Source organism: Felis catus, chromosome A1 (assembly GCF_018350175.1).
Source record: "Felis catus isolate Fca126 chromosome A1, F.catus_Fca126_mat1.0, whole genome shotgun sequence".
In the NCBI taxonomy this organism is placed as follows: domain Eukaryota; kingdom Metazoa; phylum Chordata; class Mammalia; order Carnivora; family Felidae; genus Felis; species Felis catus.
The window spans coordinates 50,078,865-50,104,106 of NC_058368.1; the positions used below are offsets into that span (position 1 = coordinate 50,078,865).

A 25,242-nucleotide genomic window follows, 5' to 3' on the forward strand; every position below is an offset into this window, starting at 1 on the left:
TAAATTCCACTTCAGCTATTTTTAAATTATTGTGTAAGAGCAATAGTGGAAATTGTAAGCATGTTTTCCATAACTTCGCAGTCCTTTATCCTACAGGTAATTTCCCCAGAATTTGTTAGATAACGGGAAAAGGTTTTGCCTCTGAGTATCATTTGGTTTCGATTTTCCGTGGAATTTGCCTTTATTTCATTTTGCATAGACTTGGTAAACATCCTGTAAAAGGCAGATGTGAACTCGATGCAACCTGGGTTTGCAGTTTCTGTGAACCCTGCTGGCCACTGGGAACGAGGCCACCACACCACATATTTGAGCGTCTTTCCACTGTATAGCTAGAGTTGACTCCTGTTTGTACAAAGTGGAAGGAAACTAAAGCCTCATCCCACACTATTGTCTTCCAACAGAATGCCAAAGAAAGAGACCAATTAAAAGATGAAAGCCAGGCAGTGTATTTTAATCTTCTCATCTGCCTGTCCTGGGTGGCCTCCAGGCCCTGTCAAGGAGAGGAAGCAGAAGAGCCTGTGGAATATTTACTTTGATTTATCTTATGGAAACTAACTCAGTACTCAGCTGTTCATGGTTTGTGCCAAATGGCTCATGAAGAACACGTTGAAATAAAAGCCGTGCTTTCAGGCTTCCTTTGACTCTCCACAGAAGGGGATCCCTCCCCTCCGTGCCCACTCTGTTTTATGTCCCTCAGTTCGCATACATGCACCTCTGTCCCGCCAAGCTGTCTCCCTCCACGTGTGGAGATTTTTCTGTCACTCCCCAGAAGGAATTCCTGGGTGTTCCAAGTGTTCTGTCCTCAATACAGCTGTGTTTGAGGGACAAGAGAAATCCTGGTTCCCCTACGTCTCCTCCATCTTAACCCCCACCCCCCCTCAGGCTTACCTTTGAATGTATAGCTCTGTGGAGGCCTGTGGTGGTGGCTGACTGATGCAAACATTGAAGAATGAGAAAAGATAGAGGAAGTTTTTTACAGCTTAGATGTAGAGGAAGTATATGTGAGCCATGTCAAATGACAAAACATAATACAATTTAGTAATGAGTTTATCATTTTTTCAAGGGAAAACAATCCATGGGTTGGGGGAATACAGTGCCTAACAAGACTAACAAGAAGGGGAGCATCGTTCCTGAGGGATTTGGACTAAGAGTGAGTTTTATAGAGAATTAGAAGCAACAACATGGAAACAGGGCGTGATTGGCTTGGAGGTCAAGGATTTCCTGGTAAGGCTAGCAGGTCTTATTTTCTAGGGTAAAGTGAGGTGACTAAAGCTGAGTCGGTGGATTGTGAGTAGTGTATGTTAGGTTTCCTCGATCAGTGTTTCCTGAAAGTGCAGGTTTTCCTAGGCTTACATTTGTGACATGGGCAGAACACTGGGGTGGCTTCCATTCTGTGGGTCATGATATGGCCGTTAACTTTATCAGCCATAATTATGTGTATGAAATAATGGGTGAAAAATAACAAGAAATTGGAGACTCAGTTCTGTCAATGAGGAAATGAGGAAGGGAAAATGAGGCTTCATCAAACCCTCCCCTCACCCCCCAGGGATAAAATACATTGAAGTTGGCTTTGTGTGAGGGGTTTTAGATATGACAGACTAATAGAATGTGTACAGAAGGATCTAGGCAAAATTTGTGCAAACAATATCAAAAACAAATCCTTACTGAGAAAGAACTGGAAGAACATTTAGGAGAAGGCAGTACATGTGCAATTAGTTATCCTGTGGGGGGAATGAGGGACATACTACAGGTTCTGCCAGCATGAAGGGTATTGTTCCCATTCTGGATTTATTATTAGTGACTCTTTATAGGATATGTTTATATAAAGTGACCGTTGGTTTTATGGGAGGGCTAATACTTGGCTGTGTTAGGATCTGTTTTGTCAGAAATATTAGGTCACATTGTTATTATCAGTCTTAAGTGACTGGAATAAAGCATGGGTAAGTTTTGAAGGAAAAGGACTTGGGAAAGTTCCAGAACAGTTTCAGTAATTTGGGTGAAAGCCCTTATGGGGGATAGTGCTTCTGAGCCACCAGAGGGCAGTATTCATTCAACAAATACTTGTTAAACTCCATGTTTCAGAGTACCACAGAGAATTGTGGGAAAGGAGCATGGCCTCTGGAGTGAACACAGCTTTGTTCTGATTTTATGTGCTTTCCCCCTTTTCTCTCCCTAACTCCAACAAAATGGCCTTTTTTCCCCCTGGAACTTTTTCTTTCTCCCCAAGCAGAGTTATTCTACATCTTTTAGTGCATAGGTCTATGTGGCACTTACGTTTTATTTTATTTTTCTTTAATTGAAATATATGTGAAGGAATGTAAAATGTAATTGCTATTCCTATTTATTTTACCGTATGACTGAAATATTAACCCCACTGCCTCCCAGTTAAAGATTTAATGGTTACTTTTATAACATTAAAATAATTATGTCATCTGCAAAGACATTATCAATTGAGACCCTCTTGGCACTTACGACTGATTCATCAAAACAAACACTAATTTTAAAATTCCAGGATAGCATTGTTAAGCTGAAATAAAGTATAGGAGGCTCATGGGCTATGCTCTGCCAAATGGATGAAAACTGAAATGGATTTTATACTGTAGGTCTATATAAGTGTTAAAAATCATGGGGCGCCTGGGTGGCTCAGTTGGTTAAGCGGCCACCTTTGGCTCAGGTCACGATCTCAGGGTCCGTGAATTCGAGCCCCGCGTCAGGCTCTGTGCTGACGGCTCAGAGCCTGGAGCCTGTTTCAGATTCTGTGTCTCCCTCTCTCTGACCCTCCCCCGTTCATGCTTTGTCTCTCACTGTCTCAAAAATAAATAAATGTTAAAAAAATTAAAAAAAAAATCCTAGTGTATGCTTATATTTCTTGACAAATAATAGCACTATTTCATTCATTTCACTAGGATAAACTCCTTAGAAAAAGACTGAAAAGTTTCCATAGTTAGCTCCCAGTTTTTATGCTTGCTTTTTGCTACTTCTGTCAATTTCATGACACACTAAATATAAGCAAGAAGATCTTTTCAGTAAATTGAGCACTTGGAGCTCCCAGCTAGATTGAAAAGTCCCAAATCCCATTTTGCTTTGGTTTCCTATCTATTCTTTGCTTCAAATCTCCATACGCATTTATTCTTTTCTTAAACAACCTGTGAATTCTCAGCCTCCTTTTTGGCTCTTACACAGTTGGGGCTAGCAACTGCTCTGACAGTTTTTACACCAAGCTCTCTGGTAACTAGCTGGTTGCTGAGTTCCTAGGTCTTCTCCTTGTTCTACTTGTCCACAGCCTGGTCTATGCTCTCGAAGGCCTGACTTACCAATTCTTTTTTTTTCTTCAAACCTATCACTGACTCCAAAAATTTGAATACACTTCTTCCCCTGGCTTAAAGATTGCCCTTCATTCTTCAACTTGTATTTTCTCCCCTCCCCTGAGTCTTGAGGTTGGGGTTTTATGCTTGGAATGTTTTTTTGCAATTCTTGAAATTGATTCCACATATTTAAGGAAATTCCAGAAGGGCATGCTTCATATGCATTTACATTTTCTTCTGTTTTGGTTTTTGCTCCGTCTATAAAGAAATCTGAGATTTGGTTTTCTAATTACCCAACCTTTCTCTTCCTGTGAGTTCAGGCTTCATCTTTAGAGTTCAAGGCAACATCATTTCACTTAGGCCAAGAGGAAGTAGTCCACGCCACATCTTCTCTTAAAGTTCAAATCTTGAAGAAGACAGCTCTAGAAAGGTATACTTTCTCTGCCTGGTGGCTTTACTACACCTAGAAGTCTATAACTCCAGGGGCAGATTTTCACTTCGGTCCCAGGCACAGGACAAAATGCTCAGGTCCCAGATGTGATTTCTAGCCTGTTGACACTTCCTTGAACTGTAGGTGTTTTCCAGAATAGAATGATTGTAAACATGGTCCATTTTCACAGTGGGGAGCATCCTTACTCTTCTCACTTTGGTTGGGTTGGGATCGAGCAACCCTTTCCCACCAAAGTCCTGGGAAGGTGCTGAGTTACCCTTTCTGTGGGAAGTGTGGGCCTGGCTGGGGTCTTCCATGGCCCACTCTGCCTATGCTGGGCCTCTTGGCAGGCCCTCTGGAACTGTCACCAGGAGCCAATGCCTGTATTTTATTGTTTATTTTGTCCTGTATTTGAAATATACTCAGCGCATGCTGTCTTTCCTGTACATTTGTATCTGTCCCAGCATTTTGGCACTAATGTATTTGAATGAATAAATGAAATCCTTGGTCATTTGTCAATAACAAAAGTTGGCAAACTTTTTCTGTAATGAGCCGAACAGTAAATATTTTAGGCTTTATGGACCATACTTTTCTGTTAGGACTACTCAGTTTTCTCTGCCCATTGTAGTGAGAAATCTCATTGCTACTGATTGGAATCTGTGTTCCAGTAAAACTTTACAAATACAGATGGTGGGTCTCAGTTTGGCCACGAGGCTCTAGTTTGCCTATCCCCGGTTTAAGATGTACTTTTCCAAAAAATTCGGTTTGCAAATTATTTTATCTCCTATATTGCTTTAACATAGGACTAAGAAAATGCACAGAGTGATTTGGTGAATGGATGGCTAAACAATTATTTTCTAATGACTGAATAATAATTAAAATATTTTATTTCTTTTAAAAATTGTTTTTAATGTTTATTTATTTTAGAGACAGCGAGTGAGAGTGGGGGTGGGGCAGAGAGAGAGGGAGACACAGAATCTGAAGCAGGCTCCAGACTCTGAGCTGTCAGAACAGAGCATGACACAGGGCTTGAACTCACGAACCGTGAGATCATGACCTGAGCCGAAGTCTGACGCTTAACTGACTGAGCCACCTAGGTGCCCCTATGATGACTTTTTCTGATAATACTTCATATGTAAGGGATTGTCTGTATGTTGCATTTGTGAGTATTTACTTTAAAATTACACTTAAAACTGGATGTTTAATTTTAGTAAATGAAAAGTTTTGATAAGTCTGTTTGACATGTGCTCTTTAAGCGAAACTAGGAGGTTTTTCTAAGCCAAACTGTGACTGAGAAGAATGTTTTTAAGAAGCTTTAAAAAATTAGTTTTGCTTCAGGTAATGTGAAAATAGCCAAAATATCTCACTGTTTATGACCCAATGACCCAATGTTTGAAGCATTATTCATCCCATCAGTCTCCAGGGTGTGTGTTGGGTAGAGGATGTTTGTTCAGTTTAGTTTCAAAATGTGGAATGGTTTATCACAAGAAAAAATGCATGATTTGTTCGGTCTTGGCCTGACTCACTGTTAAATGTAATAGGAAATGTTTCATATCATGTAGAGGTCATCTTTGTAGCCAGCTGACCTCCATGTCCTCCTGTTAGCTTTTGTTACTGCCCAAGATGGAGGAATTTTGGTCATGGTGCTCAGTACTTGGTCTCCTGGACTGGTGCCCATACTTCCTCCCAGACCTTTCCACTCTGCCCTCTGGAACAATTCTGTGGTATCAACTTCTGTCCCTTCCTCAGCCTTCTCTTTGCTTCCTTTTCATGTGAGACCTAGTCCTCTTTTTCTCCTGTAGCCTTCCCCAGTACACTTTGCTCTTTCTCACACCCTGCATACTCCCCGGGCTGGAAGCAGTGGCCACTTCCAGGCGAACTGAAAAGTGTACATAGAAATATCTATGCCTTATACCACGGGCTTACCTATCCAGTACCCTCCTCCTCATTACTATGCTGACTTATTTTTGTTCCTCTTTATTCAGTGAGGCCTTGAGCTGCTGCCTCACTATTTTTATTCCACCCTAACCCTGCCATATAGATACACTGTGGACCAGGAGGGAGGGCTGATCAAGTCCTCTCACCTCCAAAACCATGTCTTTTCACTTCTACTCCAGCCTCTTTTTTTGATGTCCTAATCCTGGATGTTGTTATTTCGTGAGAGACCTTCACTTTTGCATTGCTACATCCCAGCGTCTCACTCTGCAGCCTGCTCGGTGTCTTACCTTGCAGCTTCAGCTAAACCTACTTAGTCAACACCTCTTTACTTTCTTCCTTCTTACCAGCCTCCTGTCTTTCCCTCCCTTGTTTGCTTAGCATAGTCTGCACAGTCTAAAGTAAGCCCCTTTCTTGACCGTGCCTTCAAACCTGCTGTGTTGTCCTCTCACACCTACCTGGGAAAACCCAGCTGTTGACAGTCTGCTCAGGTCTGCTTGGTCTGCACTAGCTGTGGACCACCTGGACCCTTGTTCTTTGGAGTGGCTCATAAGCCAACAGACACCAGCAAATTTCAGGGCTGTTAGCCCACTCAGTGTCTCTTATTTAAAAGGTTACTTACCTGTGGCCTGCAGGAGTTCTACAATCACCTAATTCTTCTCTAGTTGCTTTAGGGTCCGGCATGCGTGCATATAGCTATTCATGTTCCCTCTGGTTAGCCAGGCAATTTTAGCTCTTTTGACCTGGAGTTTCACTTCATCCCAGATATCAAATGGCTGTGCCTTTCCAAATAATGTCTTCCTGGGGAATAACCTCTCTCCAGGCGATTGAATGCATTTTGTCAAGGCTTAAAGAAGGCAGGTAACACTGGTAACCTTCAGTCTTATCTTGACTTCAGACTTTGATTAGATCATTAAAGAGGGCCTTTTAGGCAAATGTGAAGTAGATCAGAGCATTTCTCCCAGACAAGCTAGAGTTAATAAGGCACTGTGGGCACTCTTGTGTAATCTGGTCTGCTCATTCTGAGGGTTAAGCATACATTTTTATAGTAGCTGTAACTTTGCTTAATTTCTCATGTAGAGATGCTAGGAACTGGCATGTACAAGTCTTCCTCATTCATAGCCAGAGCTATCATTTTGGGTCAAGTGCATGGGTAGCTGAATTACCTGGTCTTTTGTGGTTATTAATACAGTCATCTGGAGAATCAGCTTACGGTTCAAAAAAGTAACATTCATTTTCATGTCATAGACAGTGGTCATTCTCATCGGCAAAAGCACTTATTAAACAACCACATTTTGAAAAATGTACAAATACAGCTGGGTAAATAATGAAGGCAATTTTAAGTCTTTTTTTGTGTAGTACTGACATTTGTTCTATTATTAGCTTGTTTGTGGAAAAGAGGCTTTCATTGTGTGGCCATTAAGGAATTCATCAAAATTTCATATCGCCTATGTGTGTCCCCATTGTCTGTGGCTGCCATCTGGCTCTGCTTTTGATGGGGGATGATAATTATTTCATACAGCACTGCCAGTCCTCCTGACTACCTTCACTGAGTCTGTTTGCCTTCTCCTCCAGCTTTTCCATCTTCTGACTCCATTCCCTGTTCCAGGTTGTAGACTAGCTATCGTCCTCTGTTAGGGGAGGCAAAGGGTAGTTGATGCTGGCTCTTGGCTTTTCCCTTTTCCCTCAAGATATTGGGTAGGCCTCTCAGGCACTCCGAGTGTTTTCCACATCATAGGTACCACCTGTCTGATCTGGGACTCTTCTTTCTGAGTTGTGGCCTGAGAGTCAGTGAGGCTGGCTGGCTTGCCCAGCCTCTCCTTTTCCTGGCTGCCTTCTGTGGATGTCAGGCAGTAGCCTGGTCTTGCCCGTCTCATCATCCCTAACTTTTTTTTTTTTTCAGAAAGTCAAAGTCTTTTTCCCGAGCTGTGCTCTGAAAAAAAATTTTTTTTTAATTTAATGTTTGTTTATTTTGAGAGAGAGAGAGAGAGAGAGAGAGAGAGAGAGCGAGCGAGCATGAGCAGGGGAGAGGCAGAGAGAGAGGAAGACACAGAATATGAAGCAGGCTCCAGGCTCTGAGCTGTCAGCACAGAGCCTGATGTGGGGCTTGAACTCACGAGCTGTGCCATCATGACCTGAGCCAAAGTTGGACACTTAACCGACTAAGCCACCAAGGCACCCCTGGGGTGTGCTCTTTTAGTCTCTGAATCTGAATTAACCGTTCTCTATAATACCTCAAGCAACAGTTTCTCTTTTCTTTTAACCTTTGGCTTTAGAGGAAGTTAATTATTTCTTATTACTTACAAGTACTGGTGTTCAGTGGGAAGGGAGAGAGAAGATGTGTAGAACCTTGACGTCAGTTGCTCACTTCAGTAAAGTTTCTGTGTAGCACAGAAGAAAAGTAACTACATAATGACAGAATGGCTCAACTCTGAGTTAGTGGATCAGAAAATCAGTGTCACAAAGATGTAGAGGTAGAAGGAATCTTTGTGGAGCAGTAGTGTTTGGGGAAGACATTTTACTTTAATGGAGGGATGAACATATTGGAGGACATGGAATTTTTGTGTTCAGGCAGAATCAAGGATTTCTGTGTGAGAATCCAGGGGAGAAAGGCTGAAGGCAGATAGGAAGGCCTTATTCTATAGACCAAATGGACCTTTGGAAGATTTTGAGCAGTGTTTTTTTTGTGACAAAAAGCTTATTTTGATTTTTAAGGAGCAATAGGCAGGCATTGAAGGAGAGTGGATGCAAAGGAGGTTAATTTAGGCAGTGCAGTCAGTATGAGATAGTGAAATGTTACATCTGCCAGACAAGAAGGCTAGACCTTGGTGGAGAGAAGTACACAGACCTGGATGGACAGGGAAGGTACATTCTGATGCTTTGAGTCTGGGCATCTGGGAGAATGTTGGTATCATGATTTCAATAGTGAATTGAGGTGTGGCAGTTGAGTGTTGGGTGAGAGGGTGAGGTCTATTTTACATGCTGGCTCTGTGGTGATATAAGCGTGCTCAAGAGGAAATGCTCAACTGGGAGCCATGAATGTGGGGCCGGAGGGACGTCCCAGGTAGGACCTGAGTTGTACACGTAGGACGACCTGCTTGGAGTTTATATTGGAATGAACAAAGTTTAGAAGGTGGAGGAAGAGCTCTGAGTAGGTGAGCTGAAGAAGAATTTGAAGGAGGGAGTGGTTGGCAGGTTAAGCTTCACAGTTTCGAGGAGGGTGAAGTAATCATGAGAAAGCTTCCAGATTAACCATGCTTGCCTGCCTCCCACACATCCTGTCACACCCAACTGCTCTCTGCTATGGATCCTCCTGAGTTTTGCCTGAACACCCAGGCAGAGATCTTCAGTTTGTTATGATTGGCTGTCAGCCTGTATTATCTCCCTTCTGGAGTGTAGTTCTAGGCTTGGAGAGCAGAATCCATCTGTAAACTAAACCCAGAAGTCTCATAGGACCCAGATTCTTGTGCTCCCTGGTACGATGTGCTCCCTGGTACGATACCAGAGTAGAGAGTAGACATCCTGACCATTGAGAGGAGGAATCATGGAAATCTCACCCAATCAAGGTGAATTACATATGTTTGGCCTAGAACATTTTCTGTATCTGGGGTTTGCTTTCTCCAGAAGCGCAGATAAGTCCATTCTGGAGCATTTTATTGTGGTAGAAATTTGTTCCATGAGTAGGCCCCAAATCTACAGTTATACAGACTGCATACTTTAATGTGCAAATATTTCCACTAAAAGTCTCAGCATGTATTTGTGCGTTTCAAAGTCAGTTTTATAGAAACACATCCAGAAGCTCTTATAGAATTAACAAAGGAGACAACCTTGTGATATTAACATTTAAAAAACAATCAGCTTTATTGAGGTATAATTGATAAATAAAATTATAAGGTATTTATTTTTCCTTTTCACCAAATGTATCTTGGTTTTGTGTTAAAGTATTTTGTTGTATTTTTTATGTACTTGGATCTAGCCATTAAAAATAGAGGACACTGGGGGCGCCTGGGTGGCCCAGTCGGTTAAGTGGCTGACTTTGGTTCAGGTCATGAACTTGCAGTTTGTGGGTTTGAACCCTGTGTTGGGCTCTGTGCTGACAGCTCAAAGCCTGGAGACTGCTTCGGATTCTGTATATCCCTCTCTCTCTGCCCCTACCCCACTCGCACTCCGTCTCTCAAAAAAAAAAAAAAAAAAAAAAACCAACCAAAAAAACCCTATTAAAACAGTGAAAAAAAGAGGACAGTATTTCCAGGGCTGGTTTATACCTTTACCCTACCAAGAACATGCCAGCAGGGGGTAGCAGAGAACAGGAACTAATTTCCCACTTGTTTTCCTTAGACTTCTAATAAAGAGCCAAAGCATTTGGAGCTGGGAGACGCTGTGGTGATTTATTACAAATGCTTTTTCTTCTCTTATCTATTCTTTTCTTTTTTAAAGTTTATTTATTTATTTATTTTGAGAGAGAGAAAGAACACAAGTGGGGAGTGGCAGAGGGAGAGAGAGGGAGAGAAAGGATCCCAAGCCGACTCTGTGCTATCAGCATAGAGCCTGATGTGGGGCTGGAACTCATGAACCATGAGATCATGACCTGAGCTGAAATCAAGAATGGGATGCTTAACCCACTGAGCCACCCAGTGCACCCTCATTCTTTTTCTTATAAGGAAATCAAGACTCATAAGAACCCCATGGTTTAATAGTAAAACCATGTTTATCTGAGACCATTCTTGGCAAGACACAGTAAAGGTGCTTCTAAAAATGGTGAACTTCTGGGTGTCAACGCTGGCAGTTTGAATCAGGACCTCTTAGAGAAAGGCCTGGGTTGTTCTATAAGCACCATAGGTGATTCTTCTACACGCTAAATTCTGAGTCCACAAGCAAGAGTCCTTCCTACAGGGCAGGAGTTGTCCTAGGCCTTGAGGATAAAGTGAAAAACCTCACATAGTTTCGAAGGGACATGCCTGCAGGGGCCAGCCAGGTTGTGTATATGAACGAGAAAGGGCAAGGGTCAGCTGATATGGCAGCATAGGGTTGTCACTGTCTGGAGAGTGTGTACTCCCCCCGGCCTGTCATGGACTCAGGGGCAGCCTGTTGGGGCTGTGAGGTAATGCATGCCCAGTGTGGTCAGATGGTTTCTTTTTTAAAGAGAAGTTAGCAATCTAGAACTTAGTTTTCTGTTTCCCAACTTGAACATGTTGTGTGGGCCAAACAAAACATGTCTACAGGTTGGAGTCAGCTTATGGGCTTTGATAATCTCCTTTAGGAACTTAGGCTGGTAGGTGAGTCATAAATGTGAATACACATTTGCCATTAGGTGCTGTGAATGTCAGGAGGTAAACGGGGCAGTGGGGCAGAAGGAGCCATCAATACTGCTTGAGGGAAGTCATGCTGACTTCCTGAGGTCCAGTTCTCAAGATTACCGATAATTTTTTTGAGTAAAACAATCTCATTCATTCTTTGGGGCAGAGTCTTCCCTCTGTTTCCCTAAAAGGGAACACACATACCACTCTTTTTATGTCTCAATATATCAGAATAGCGTTAAAAAATTATTCTCAGTGCTTCAGCCTTTGTAGCCTTGAAACACAGGATTCCAATAAAGAGAAATGAAATTATTAGCCAAGGACTTTCTTTTTTCTTTTTTTTTTTTAAGGTTTATTTATTTTTGAGAGAGAGAGAAAGAAAGAGAGAGTGCACAAGCAGGGGAGAGGCAGAGAGAGGGGGAGAAACAGAATCCGAAGCAAGCTCCAGGCTCCCAGCTGTGAGCTCAGAGCCTGATGTGGGGCTCAAACTCATGAACGGTGAGATCATGACAACCAAAGTTGGACGCTTAACTGACTATGCCACCCAGGCGCTCCAGTCAAGGACTTTTTATTTATTTATTTATTTTTTATTTTATTATTATTATTTTTTTAATTTTTCTTTAACATTTATTTATTTTTGAGACAGAGAGAGACAGAGCATGAACGGGGGAGGGGCAGAGAGAGAGGGAGACACAGAATCGGAAACAGGCTCCAGTCTCTGAGCAGTCAGCCCAGAGCCCGACGCGGGGCTCAAACTCACGGACCGCGAGATCGTGACCTGGCTGAAGTCGGACGCTTAACCGACTGCGCCACCCAGGCGCCCCCAGCCAAGGACTTTTTAAATGAATAAGTAGGTGTATTATGGAGCCATCAGAATATCTACTTTTTAAAACTTTACTTTGGGGGCAGGGATGGGCAGAGAGAGAGGGAGAGAGAGAGAATCCCAAGCAGGCTCCGAGCTGTCAGCACCGAGCCCGATGCAGGGCCTGATCCTCAGAGCTGTGAGATCAGAACCTGAGCAGAAACCAAGAGTTGGGCACTTAATCAACTGAGGCGCCCCAGCATATTTACTTTTGACATGAATAAACTGGAAGCTTTGTTAAGATCTGTTAAGGCCATGGAGAGAATCTAGGGGAAACTTTGTTCCTGCAGGTTGTTTGAGGAAAACTGATTTCCTAACCATTCTGTTGTTGGGACTGTAATTACTTTACAGCAGGAGTTAATGTGGAAGTGTATAAGCTCATTTTCTGTGGCCCTCTTTGTTGCACTCTAAGTGTGTGTTCTGCTTTGAAACCATATAAGTAAAGCAAATGATCTAAAAAGGGCATAGATGCACATAAGAAAACTTAGGGTTGTGGCATTATTTAGATACAATGCAAAGATGACACATTTAAAAACCAGAAGATAGATACTATTATATAAGAGGAAAAATCATAATTTAATACTCGAACATGTCTGTGTCAGGTAGAGGAAACTCCACTTTGGAAGCTTAGATTTATTTCTGTGAAATTACATGTAACTTTTTAAGGGAGGTGGGCATTTAGAGTACAGAAATTACTTTATTGGCTTAACTCATATTGATTGTCTTTTGTGTATGCGGTATGGATAGTGTCTAAGGCCTTTTAGAACCATCTTTTTAAAAGTCATCTGTATTAACTTTCAGTAAAATGCACAAATGTCTAGGTGTACAATTTTTTTAAAGAGCATATTTATTGAGCTATAATTCATATACAATTCACTTTTTAAAGTATACAATTCGTTGTTGTTGTTACTGTTTTTTGGTGTATTCACAGAGTTGTGCAACCATCACCACTGTTTAATTTCAGAATATTGTCATCCTTCCAAAAGAAACCTTATACACATTAACGGTCACTCCCCATTCTTCTCTTCCCCTAACCTTCTGGCAACCGCTAATCTACTTTCTGTCTCTCTGGATTTGCCTATTCTGGACATTTCGCATAAAATGGAATCACACAATATGTAATTTTTTTGTGTCTGGCTCTTTTCCTTTAGCTCTGTGTTTTTCAGGGTTTCTCCATGTTGTATCATGTATTAGTACTTTGTTCCATTTTATGGCTGAATGATACTCCACTGTATGGTTATGCTGTATTCTATTTATTCATTCATCCATTGGTGAACATTTGGATTTTTTTATTCTTTGGCTAATATAAGTAATGCTGCTGTGAACATTCATATATAAGATTTTGTGTGGGCATGTTTTTATTTCTCTTGGGTATATGCTTAGGAATATATTATAACTGTCTCTTGTTTCCTAGAAATTCATTGCTGAGTGGAAGGAAGATTGACAAGTGGGTCAGAAGGACTGAAGTGTTAGCTTGCCATAGGAATCCATCAAGAATCATTTAGGGAACTCCTGTGTTAGTGCTCACCTCAGCTCCATTCCTTAATACCAAACTTACACAGGCGACTAAAGCATATCATTGGTGCCAGGGGATGTAACTATCAATTTGAAGTTCATATAAAAGAAGTAGTGACTCTTACCTGTAATATAGACACACTATTTCCCCAAATGAATGTTTCCCACAGTGATGACTCTCATAGTAATTCTCTGGGAGATAAGCAGATAATTGTTGAGACTTGCTAATGTGTATGTGAGACATTTCTGGAAAAAAGAACATCTCTTGACTCTTGACAACCCATGATTATATTAAGCATTTGAACTATACTTAAAATATCCTGATAATGGATGTTCACATCTACGTGTGCCTTGTGTGCTAGTTATTTGAAAACTCCTTGATCTGGAAAAAACTAATAATTTATATACTAGGCTAGGCTTTTTGTAGACTTTTTTTCCCCTTGGAATATTTTCCTTATTGTCTGCAACAGCATAAATTGGAGTATGAACCTGTATCTATAGACAAAATGTACTTTATACTTTACCCTTTGGAAGTAGTTTTTGTGATTGGTAACTGAACAAAGTATAGCTGTAAAACCTGAGCACATGTGTGATGTTTTCAGTGAACTTAACTAGCTGCTGACAGGTTCTCTTGGATTTGGTATCTAGATGAAACCTGGCACATAAATGGTCAGCCCTGAAGCAAATCTTCCTCTTCCCTTGCTTTTATTTAGTTCTTTCCAGTTGCTTTTCATTTTTGGCTTATTAATAATTGGTTAAGCCAAGATTATTTGAGACTGTATGCTAAGAGTTAGTAATCGTATAGGGAAGTGGCCACTTCTGGAGCAGAAATTATGTTTAAACTCATTTTTTTTGCACTTCTAAATCTGAGTATAGTTGACATTTGGCCTGATGATGATTGAGTGAGAATTTTGAGTGTTTATAATGATAGTTGGCTCTTAATTATCTGGGAATGCAACTGGGAGCTTTGCATTTTGCTCTTTTTCCTTCCTGGCTTTATGAGGACCTGTGGGCCCTTCCCAAGAGAAGGTGAAGTGGGAGGTGTAACTTATGTGAACCACTGAGACTCAGGGCTTAAGGGAACCATGGGGGTAGGAAAAAGGTTTAGATTTTTGACCATTCAGAGACTTTTGGATTCCATTTAGAATTCGGTGATCTGTGCAATTCTGATTACCACTATTTTGGAAGACTGAGATTTAGCTTTGGATTGGCTATCAAGTGATATTAGTATTGGCAAAAACAGTCCTAGTATACTCCAGGATATTATGTAGTACAATGCCAAATCTTAAGAGAGGCCAGTGACTTGAGAATTATGTTGCTTAAAGCAATATTATTTGCTGAATATACAATATAAGTTAACCAAGAACATGCTGTAATTCAGAGGGTTAATCACATTTTAGAGAGATGCCCCGGCTTAAAATAGCATTTGGGGTATGCATTTCAAAACAGGGTTAGATTTTTAAAGAGGGATTTCCGAGAATTGCTTCATCTCAACTTTTTATATTCCTAGTGCCAAGCGCCACGCCAGGTATGTGCATAGCAACTGTCATTACATGATTTTTGAGTGAATAACTGGGTACTTTCTTAGTATCTCTGTTAAAATTAAGAAATAGTTTAAATGGAAAGTTAAATTAAAACATATTGTTTAGTCTGGATAAAATTTCAGGTAGCAAATCCGTAGTGGTGACAAGTTCTCAATTTTTAACATTTCGTCCAGGAATATTCCCTTTAAATTTTTTTTTTTTTTTTTTTTTAAATTCTCAGGTTAGTTAACATACAGTGTAATCTTGGCTTCAGGAGTAGAATCCAATGATTCAGTACTTACATATAACACCTAATGCTTATCCCAACAAGCGCCCTCCTTAATGCCTATCGCCCACTTTCCCCACCCAACCTACTCTGCCACCCCCATCAAACCTTCTAGTTTGTTCCCTGGATTTAAGAATCTCTAATGGTTTGCCTCCCTCTCTGCTTTTATCTTGTTTTTTTCTTTCCCTTCCCCTATGATCATCTGATAAGTTTCTCAAATTCTACATATGAGTGAAATCATGTGATATCTGTCTTTCTGATTGACTTATTTCGCTTAGCGTAACATCCTCCAGTTCCATTTATGTTATGGCAAATGGCAAGATCTCATTCTTTTTCATCGCCGAGTAGTATTCCATTATATACGTACACCACATGTTCTTAATCCATTCATCAGTTGATGGACATTTGGGCTCTTCCCATAATTTGGCTATTGTTGATAGCGCTGCTATAAACATTGGGGTGCATGTGCCCCTTCAAGTCAGCACTCCTGTACAGGAATATTCCCTTTTGAAAAGGTGTATCACTAGAGTGATATGTTTTCATAGATCCCTGTGTTTATCCTTCAACTATTGACAAAACTAGAATGGGTTAGCTCTTGTGCAGTAGAAGGCTACTTTAATAAAGTGATATCAGGAATTGAGGTAGGTTCTTCCTCCAAAACACTCCCCACCCCCCTCCCATCACCCCCTACCCTACACACTTGAAATGTAACCATCTGTTTGTTTTTGTTTTGTTTTGGTCTTGTTCTGTTTTGCTTAAAATGTTCGTAGTGTAAATACTCAAAGGAAGAGTAATAATTAAATTTCACATAAGTGACTAGTATGTGTACACTGTATTTCAACCAATGGGAAGTTGGGTAAGACAGTTCTGCCCTGGAGACTGTGCAGTGTAGACTGGCATGGCCAGGGCATAGGTTCCCGATTACATTGTAGAGTTCACTCCATGCTGTGATAAATGATAGACATTGGGACTTGATTCTCAACTCCTGTTAGGTAGGGAGCTACTTACTGACCTGGATCTCAACCCAAGCAACCATATTGTAACTTAGTTTCCTCATGTAAAAATGGGCTAAAAGCTCCTACCACATAGGGTTACTGAGCCAATGAAGGGAGATTGTGCACGAAGTAAGCAGAGTAAGTGTTGGCTGTCAAAATCCGGGTACCTGATTCACAGCAGAGAAGACTGAGGCCTGGGGACAATCAGAGACTCACTCTTGATTATACAAAGGAGCCTAAGGTTCCAGTCTCATCTTCTTTGTCTCCAAGTTCCTTTCTATTTGGGACACAGTATTAGGGTAGTTTCAAAAGAACAGGGCCCATCCTTTTAGGAAGAACTGGCTTCTCTAACAATGTGAATAACCTTTTCAATAATTTTACTCCAGGAAAGGAGCTAGGAGGTAGACATTTGTTTTATTTAAATTATGTTTAGTTTCTACCTAAAGCTTTTGATTGTGCACCTCAGTCCTTGTGTTTGTAAGTTTTTGGCATGTGTGACCAGTAAGATCTGTCAAAGTTATTGTATCATTAACCATGATAGAGACAACTAATGGGATATAAAAATTGGACCTGTATTGTGGAGTTGTCGGGATCATGTAGCAGTTGCTTCAAAAATGAATTAAAAAATTTTTTTATGTTTATTTATTTTTGAGACAGAGAGAGACACAGCACGGGCAGGGGAAGGGAAGAGAGAGAGGGAGACACAGAATTGGAAGCAGGCTCCAGGCTCTGAGCTGTCAGCACAGAGCCCGACACGGGGCTCGAACTCATGAACTGTAAGTTCATGACCTGAGCTGAAGTCGGACGCTTAACCGACTAAGCCATCCAGGTGCCCCCCTTCAAAAATGAATTGTAATGGGAGTGCCTGGGTGGCTCAGTCGGTTAAGCGTTCGACTTCTGCTCAGGTCATGATCTTGCGGTTTGTGGGTTTGAGTCTCGTGTCAGGCTCTGTGCTGACAGCTCAGAGCCTGGAGCCTGCTTCAGATTCTGTGTGTGACTCTCTCTCTCTCTGCCCCTCTCCTGCTCACGGTGTCTCTGTCTCTCTCTCTCTCAAAAATAAACATCAAAAAAATTAAAAAACTCGATTTTTAATGGAAGAGAGGAGAGAGAGGTGTTTTTAATTCTTTGACAGCTTTAGAAATTGACTGAAAAGCGGGACAGGTCCTTGATGTGTGCTGGCCTGGGGCTTCTGGCTGTGGAAACAATGCCTGATATGGGCTCTCTCATTTGAAGGCGAACACTCAGTCATTCCCTTGAATGGAAAAATTAGGGCAGACCCATCTTTTGTGAATTGTTTCATGATGTGTGTCCTGTGTTCCACAGTGACTTTTGGTGGTAAATGTTCCTTGGGTTTTGTTTTTGTTCTGTTTTGTTTTGTTTTTTGCGTTACTTAGGTTGAAATGATTGGCATGATGATGATCATATGTGTATCTTAAATATGATCTAGTAGTTGATCAACCAGTTAATATGTAACTCCATTTGGAACCAGTTATGAGACCATTGGAAGCTCATGGCCTAGTTTTTGTTGCAAACATCACTTTCCCTCTTTTAAAACAACTTAAATGGGCACTATGTTTTTATACTGTGATTCACACAAAAATATGATTGAGAGACATTTTTGGATTCTAAACATCTTTTACATGGCTGCTTGAAAGGAATTGAAAAATTTAAACGAGATGAGTGTCTGCTGACTTGCATTAGTGGATGTTTTGCTGATAACCAGTCTGGTATGAAGTGGTCTTTGAGAAGTTCCCAGAATGTTTGGGATTTAAGTCATGTGGATTATGTGGTCAGGATTGGAATGGAGAGATGATGGAGCGTTAGAGAAGCGTGTTGCTCACATTTTGTGGGAAATCTCATCCAGCCGTAGGATTAAAATAAAACCATAAAGGAGACAATAGAGGGTGTGAAGGTAGCTCCCATTTGTTTATTAAATTAATACATTTCATAGCAAAAGAAATGACTTTTTTTGAAATTTGTGAACTTGTACTTATTGCCTGTATACTTAGCTGATATTTTCTTTCACAAAATATGCCCTTTGAAAACTTCCTATCATGGGCTTCTCTGGAGGCTATGGGTGGTAAGACAGGTTTGGCAGTGGTGTTTATGCGGAGTCTGCTTTTGGCCTGTCTCTCCACCCTTAATATGCTCTGGAGAGTAATTAACTTCATAGGAAGCTTCTCACCCAAGAGCTTCCTGCTTGGTCCTGTTTCTTCTTAGCTACTTTCCAATAGGATGGCCAGTCAGCACACGGGACGCACGCTGGAAGAGGCGCTAGCCTGGACTCTAGTGTGTAGTCTTTTTGTTTGTTTGGGTTTTTTTGTTGTTGTTGTTTGTTTGTTTTTTAGAGGGCTCATGTATTTCTACATATCATTTGTGTGCTGTGAAGTAGATAGGGCAAGTATCAGTGTTTTTTGTTTTTGTTTCAATCAGGGGACTGAGCAGTGGCTTGTCAGAAGTGTGTCCATTGAGATGGGTCCAGGGTTAAACCCCAGCCCTTGTTGTCTGATGTACCTCTCAGGTTAGTTCAGGTAATGGTTTTATTTAGCTGCATTAGGGAAATATGGAAAGGGGCACAAAAAAGTAGAAAAAACCCAAGTTTTTATAGAAGGCAAGGTGTGACTGTAACTACGCAGTGATTATTACTCGTTTGTGTTGACTTCTGTTAGCTTATGAGGGAAACACGTAGTCTTTATTTTTTTAGCTCCTATGAATCACAACCTCATTACGTAAAATGTATCACACCTCAAATAATTTACTAATGAGTAAGGTTCAAAATTTTTGAACACAATAGTAATTGTTAGATTAGAACTTCTAGTTTGTTCTTTCAAAATTCTGGAATTTCTGCGCACTGAATCTTTCTTAAAATAAGGATGGGTTTATATTTTAAAGTATGATTTAATTGTTTTAACAAGCTGCCTTCACTGTATTTTGAGTTCCTTTACAGGTTTCTACAATATTTACGCTTTCCAGGATACAGAAGGTAGTCTAGTGGATTTTTATAATGTAGTAAATCAGTCTCTTCCTTTAATTAAAGGATGTCATGTCTGGCAAAACAGACTTTTGTTTGTTGGATAAGATGAAACTTCTTGTCTTCATTGTACAGATGGATGGTAATGGCTAATTACACTAGCTAACGTTTGTCAGTGTTCCTCCTGAGGCAAGGGTTGAGTGTTTCATATATTTTATCTCATTTAATTCTCAGTCGCCCTATGAGGGAGGGTACCTTGTGTCTCCATGGCACAGATGAGAACATTAACAAAGTTAATCTGGCTTGTCCAGAGTTACAGGTAGAAAATGGCAGGGCAGGGATTCCTGAGCTGGCCTCACTGGGAACGGTAGATACCATATTGTATGTTTCTTAAGGAATGTGGCCCAGGTAGTCCTGTAGACCAAACATCCCTGCTATAAATTTACGCTTTCTTTTTGTGGTTTCAAACACTAGGAAAAACTTTTTTGTTTTAGTCCCCTAGGATGGGTCTTAGATGACTTTATATTTACATGGATATATAATTTGCTAATTAAAAATTTGTACTTTACAATAAACAGATGTTTTGAATTACTGAGGTTGGGGTAGCTAGCATATGTAGTATGAATAATTTCTAATGTTCATGAAAATATCCAGGGAATCTCTTAAACCACTTAAAGATAATTTTTCATTTTTCATTTCAAGTACCGTATTTGCTTTCTTTGTCTCTCTCGCACACATAATCATTATATATTAAGACTCAGTTTTCTTTTATCCAGGAACATAATAAAAAAATTAATGGAACATTTTTAACTTACAGAGTTACCTATTACACCCAGAAGAGTGGAGGATTATCTTAAAGGGCATATTACATGGTGAAATACACTAATTTAGATTAAAAAAAATCTAAATATAGATTGGAAGACAAGTTAATTTTTTTAGTTTAGGAATATTTGGTGTATGATGCAGTTGGAATACTTTCTTGCTGAGTACTTACAAAATGCTGTAGGTTTTTGGTTGCATGTGGATGGTTCTGTAATTTTCTAGGAAGTTGTAATTAATACATTAAGTATTCTTTTTTATATTAAATTAAAATTTTTTTAAATTTTAGAGACAAAGCATGTGAGTGGGGCAGGGGTTGGAGGCAGGGAAGGAAGGAGAGACACACACAGAGAGAGACAGAGAGAGAGAGAATGAATCTTAAGAAGGCTCCATGCTCAGTGCAGAGCATCATGTGGGGCTTGATCCCATGACCCTGGGATCATGACCTGAGCTGAAATCAAGAGTTGGAAGCTTAACCAACTGAGCCACCCAGGTGCCCCTACATTAAGTATTCTTTACAAGTGATCTACTTTCATGACATGAGTTTAAATTTCATGTAGTTTTCTGTTTTGTGGTTATATCCTAATTTAAAAAAATTCTTATTGGCCATTTAGGATGTTTATAATTGTTGCTGTTACACATAATGCTGTGAAACAATCCTGTCATGTCTTTGTGTTCTTGTCCTGCTGTTGTAGTATAAATTCCTGGATCTGCACTTGGTGTGCCTCAGAGTATGCATATTTAAGACTTCAAATACATATCCCAAGTTGCCTTCTAGAATGGTGGTATGGTTTTATAATACCTTCAGTAATGTACAGAGAATGCCAGATTCCCATGTCCTTAATCTATGGACTCTTACTTAAAAATCTTTGTTTATCTTTTATATTCTGTTTTCTTTATAAATACAGTATAAAATGGAGTCTGGTTTTATATTATCAATATTTAGATTTTGAAAATATTATAGATATACACACACACATATATATATATATATATATATATATATATATATATATATACACAAGAGTACACTAATATCTTGACATGGATGGGTGTGGTCTGAAATCTACATACCATGAATTTTGCCTTTCTGTAGTCTTTGTGGGGAAATAAACCATTCTGGATAGTTGGGTTTTCTGAATATGTCTGTATATTTTATTATTTCTACTTAATATTCTGAATGTTACTAAGCTTTCTGTATGGTGCAGAGATATTCCTTTGAGGGTTAATTATCAGAGTGTGTTGTCAGAGTGCTAACTTGCAGGTCAGTGCCTGTAAAGAGGTTAAGCTTCATGGCTGTTAGCTACCCTCAAGTATTTGATTGCACAGCGTCTTGGCCATTATAAGCTAATAAGTAGGTGCTATTTTCCTTGTTTGAGATGAGTAGACGGGTTTAGAAAGGTTATTTAACTTGCTTAAGGTCACACAGCTCTTAGGTAATGAAAGTGGGATATGAACATACTTTTGTCTGACATGAGCCCTTTCTCTTTCCATTCCATCATTTGCTGCCATGCCCTCTTGATTGGCCCCATCCAGGACTGTTGAGTGTCTTCACTGCTATCGATGTGTCAGTACGAACAACCTTTCTTTCTTGTAACTTACTGCTTCTAATCTGGGTTAATTTGGGAACCTCAGTCACCAGATTGTGTCAGTGGTGGATAATCAAGTATTGGTGGCTCTGAGGGGCTGTCCTATGACTAGACAGAATAGACTTTGACATCCGTTTTGGATGTTCTTGGGACTTTTTTATGCCTTTTTGGCTTTGGAGAGGAGTTTTCAGGTAAATGAGATGTTACTGTGTTTTTCCTTGTTGGGATCAATGCTTATCTTGAGTTTGTTTTGGATCTATTTGGGGGAAATTCAAGAGAGTTTGTGCTACATGGGGTACCTGGGATAATCCATGGGCCACTTAAGGTTTTCCCCCAAAAGGAATGTATCAATCTGTTTAGATATGTTTTATTGCATTTTTATACTTTGTGTTTACTTATGTGACTGTGAGGTCTTTAAGGGAAGAGCTTCTTGTATTTTTTTTTTCTTTAGATCTCGACCCAGTATCCAGGTAAGTGTCTGTAACAGAGACACTCAGCACATGTTTAATTCATGCAGCAATGTAGCCTTCTGTAGATTAATGCTGTGTATAGGAAAGGATCTACTTCTTGTGTTTGAGCGTATTACCTCCTGGCCCAGGCTCCCATCCATATTTATAGAACCAGCTTATGAGAAACTAACTTTTATTCTAAAAACAACTTGTTTTGCATTTAACGGATAATATGTCTAGCTATAGCAATGTTGGGCATTATGGAAAAGATGCGGAAGGCATACAGGGGCTCTAGGTGGGCTGAAAACCTAGCAGCGGTGAGTAAGGACAGCAGGAGCCTTATAGCTCACTTAGGGTTTAAGGTTAGGGACTTCCCGAGTCAGATTTCCAAGATGGCGTTTTCCCCTGCAGTGGCAGGTGGAGTGAGGGCCCTTGCTTTCAGGTGACGGCTGCACCTCTAGGGCTGCTGGCATCACTGCCATTGTAGTGTACTCTTCCCGCACCGTTAGCTAGGGAGCCAGTTTTGGGAGTTGTTCTTGGACCAGCTTTTTCCCACCGTGGCCTCCATTTTCTCTGCTTCTATATCCTCTGTAAGATCCACTTTCCTCCCAACTACTCCACCCTCAAGAGACCAGATCTGTAGACATTTTTCCAGGTGGTTTCGCTAAGGAACATTGGTTGTGGTGACTGTAGGTGGCCTGTTCATATGTTATAGCCTTAAGGGAGGAATTGTCTGTTTAAAATATGTACCATCTTCCATGTCTTTCTTTTGTCTCTCTGTGTTGGGATTTAATAGCCTTCTCCCTACGATGTTTCAGTAAAGAGCTCATGATGCAAGTCAGGACCATTTCGTAAATCTGTTTCAGGAGAGTCATGCCCTCTGCTGTTTTGCTTTGCCATGAAACTTGAGGAATTTAAGGATGGGACTGAAATTAGTGATATGCATCTATAGTTGGTATTTCAAACTTATATCTTAATCTATTTTTATTTATTCTTGGTAAACTAGGTTGCCCATAGGATTTTTACAGAAAACATATTGGAAATTTAGCTTCTAACTTTTGGTGATCAGCCATTAGATAGTAACATTACAGAAAACTCTCATTATGGTTTTTTTTTTCTTTTTATATTTGCTCATACTAAAATGGTTAATCTCTCTCTTTGTAACTTAAAACTACATGTAATTTCCTAAATGGAACGACTTTTGGTGATATATGCAATTCTTTCAAGTAAAACATTAGATGCATATTAATTAATCTTGTGCTGAATTTGACTTGTGTATTAACCCCGATTGAGAGAACATTAATACCTAACTCTGTCTTTCAGGCAGTAACAGAGAAGAATTTTGAGACAAAGGATTTTCGAGCTTCTCTAGAGAATGGTGTTCTGTTGTGTGAGTAAGTATTTAAAGCACTGAAAACATTCTTCAAAAGCAAAGGTGTGTATGTGTGTGTTGTGAGTTGTCATCATGGCCACCTTAGTCACAGATCTGTTTTCTTGGTAACAAGTGAGATTTGATCTCTGCAAATTGATACCCCTACAGTACCAGACAGCAGGAAGGGATTATCAGTCTCTGCATCTAAAGATAGCATTAGTGAAATATATATTATTTTAAATTAGTAAACAAGAAAGATTCTGTTATTTCTTGATGGGCCAGTAGGGGTGGGTGGTTGAGGAGGAAGCTGTATTACATTGCACCAGCTCTCCCTTACTCTGAGTATTCTAACATATGGAATTGCCTGGCTTAGAAGTTAATATAAGTTTTTTCTTTTTTTCATCAATAAAGAGTGATGCTTGTAGAACAAATTTAAGCAGTAGCAAATTTTTCTTTTAAGCTTTAAGTGGAGTCATTACATTACTGCAATCACGTTGAGTTATGCATGGCCCATTCACATTTAGCTAATATATTGTCGAAAATCGTGTCCCAGATTTTGGTTATCATAAGTAAACTAGGCTTCTGGCATGATTGATGGTATGAGGCCTACATCATATGTTTGGTATACTGCTTTGTCCTTCTGTGGATCAGAGTGCAGTTAGCCAGGTATGTGACCTTTGGGGGTAAGGGAGAGGTAGGGCTGTGGGATGTAAAGATGAAGTCTTGGGTGAGGGTGCAGGTTGCAGAAGTGAGCAAATAAATTATAAGAATGTACTTGAGTATGCACCCACGTTTTTGAAAGGGCTTAAGTACTCCAACCTAGACACTTATCACGTCGGTATTTACGGAATCTGTCCCAAAGCAAACACTGGGAGTATATGCACTTGTATTTAGATGACTTAGATTATCCTTTTAAAGGAAGGTTGTCTGCAGCAAATATCAGGAGTCAAAGGGCTTAGGTTTGATTTCTTGCCCCATTACTTTTGGACATTTGAGCAATTGATTTAACATCTGAGCCTTATTTTCTCATCCATGAAGTGGAAATCAGCATATCTGATCTGCCTAACTCACAGGGTTGCAAAGTTCCATAATATATATATATTAAGGTTTTTATAAACTATCAAACTTTGCATAAATATAAGTTCTTGCTAGGAAGATGGCCATGTATATGACAGCCTATATCTCATCAGCTCTTTTGATAGATGTTCACACTTTTTTTTTTTGTCTTAGAGCAATGTTGTTAAGTTGAACCAGCTGAAGTTATTGATATTCAAGCATTTGTGACTTATAGAAATGTCAATTTCATGTGTTTCTACCTGATATACAGTAGAACAGGCATATGAAGAAGGGCCAAATAAAGTTTAAGGGGTGTTAGTTGTCCTCTTCTGATGTCACATTTAGAAGTGCCATTGCCAAATAATGTTTAAACTAATTCTTGTAAACCATGTGGTCACTCTAATTGGCCAATGTTAGGAAATTATATTAATTTGAAAACTGTAAAATTTAAATGTGTTCTAAATCATTCAGAAAATGGAGGGGGGAAATGATGGTTAGATGTATGTGATCTTAAAGCTACTCAAGCTAGGAGTATGGACTATCTAGAGGTTTGCAGTGAAATAACTTTGTCCGTTGTAAGCTCCACAAGTCAGGATAAACATTAGGTAGGAAGTGTGCCTATGAAGTACTGAATGGTTTGTAGAGATGTGAGAGCATTTAGCCCAAACAAATGATCTTAAAAAAAAAAATTGTTTTTAATGTTTATTTATTTTTGAGAGAGAGAGAAAGAGAGCGGAGTGAGCAGGGAGGGGCAGGGAGAGAGGGAGACACAGAATCCAAAGCAGGCTCCAGGCTCCAAGCTATCAGCACAGACCCCAGTGTGGGGCTAGAACTCATG

The 25,242-nt window shown here is 40.0% G+C and overlaps 1 protein-coding gene and 1 pseudogene across 20 annotated transcripts in view; one reads left to right on the top strand and one right to left on the bottom strand.

Moving 5' to 3' along the window:
• Positions 1–25,242, top strand: part of LMO7 (LIM domain 7) — a 196,018-nt gene that overhangs the window by 46,105 nt on the left and 124,671 nt on the right. For all 20 annotated transcript variants that reach the window (XM_045054447.1, XM_045054431.1, XM_019828007.3 and 17 more), the window contains exon 3: positions 23,300–23,370. In XM_045054447.1, coding sequence (XP_044910382.1) covers positions 23,300–23,370 — 71 coding nt within the window. The remainder of the gene's footprint in view (positions 1–23,299; positions 23,371–25,242) is intronic.
• On the bottom strand, positions 3,138–3,692 carry LOC109498529 (annotated as a pseudogene).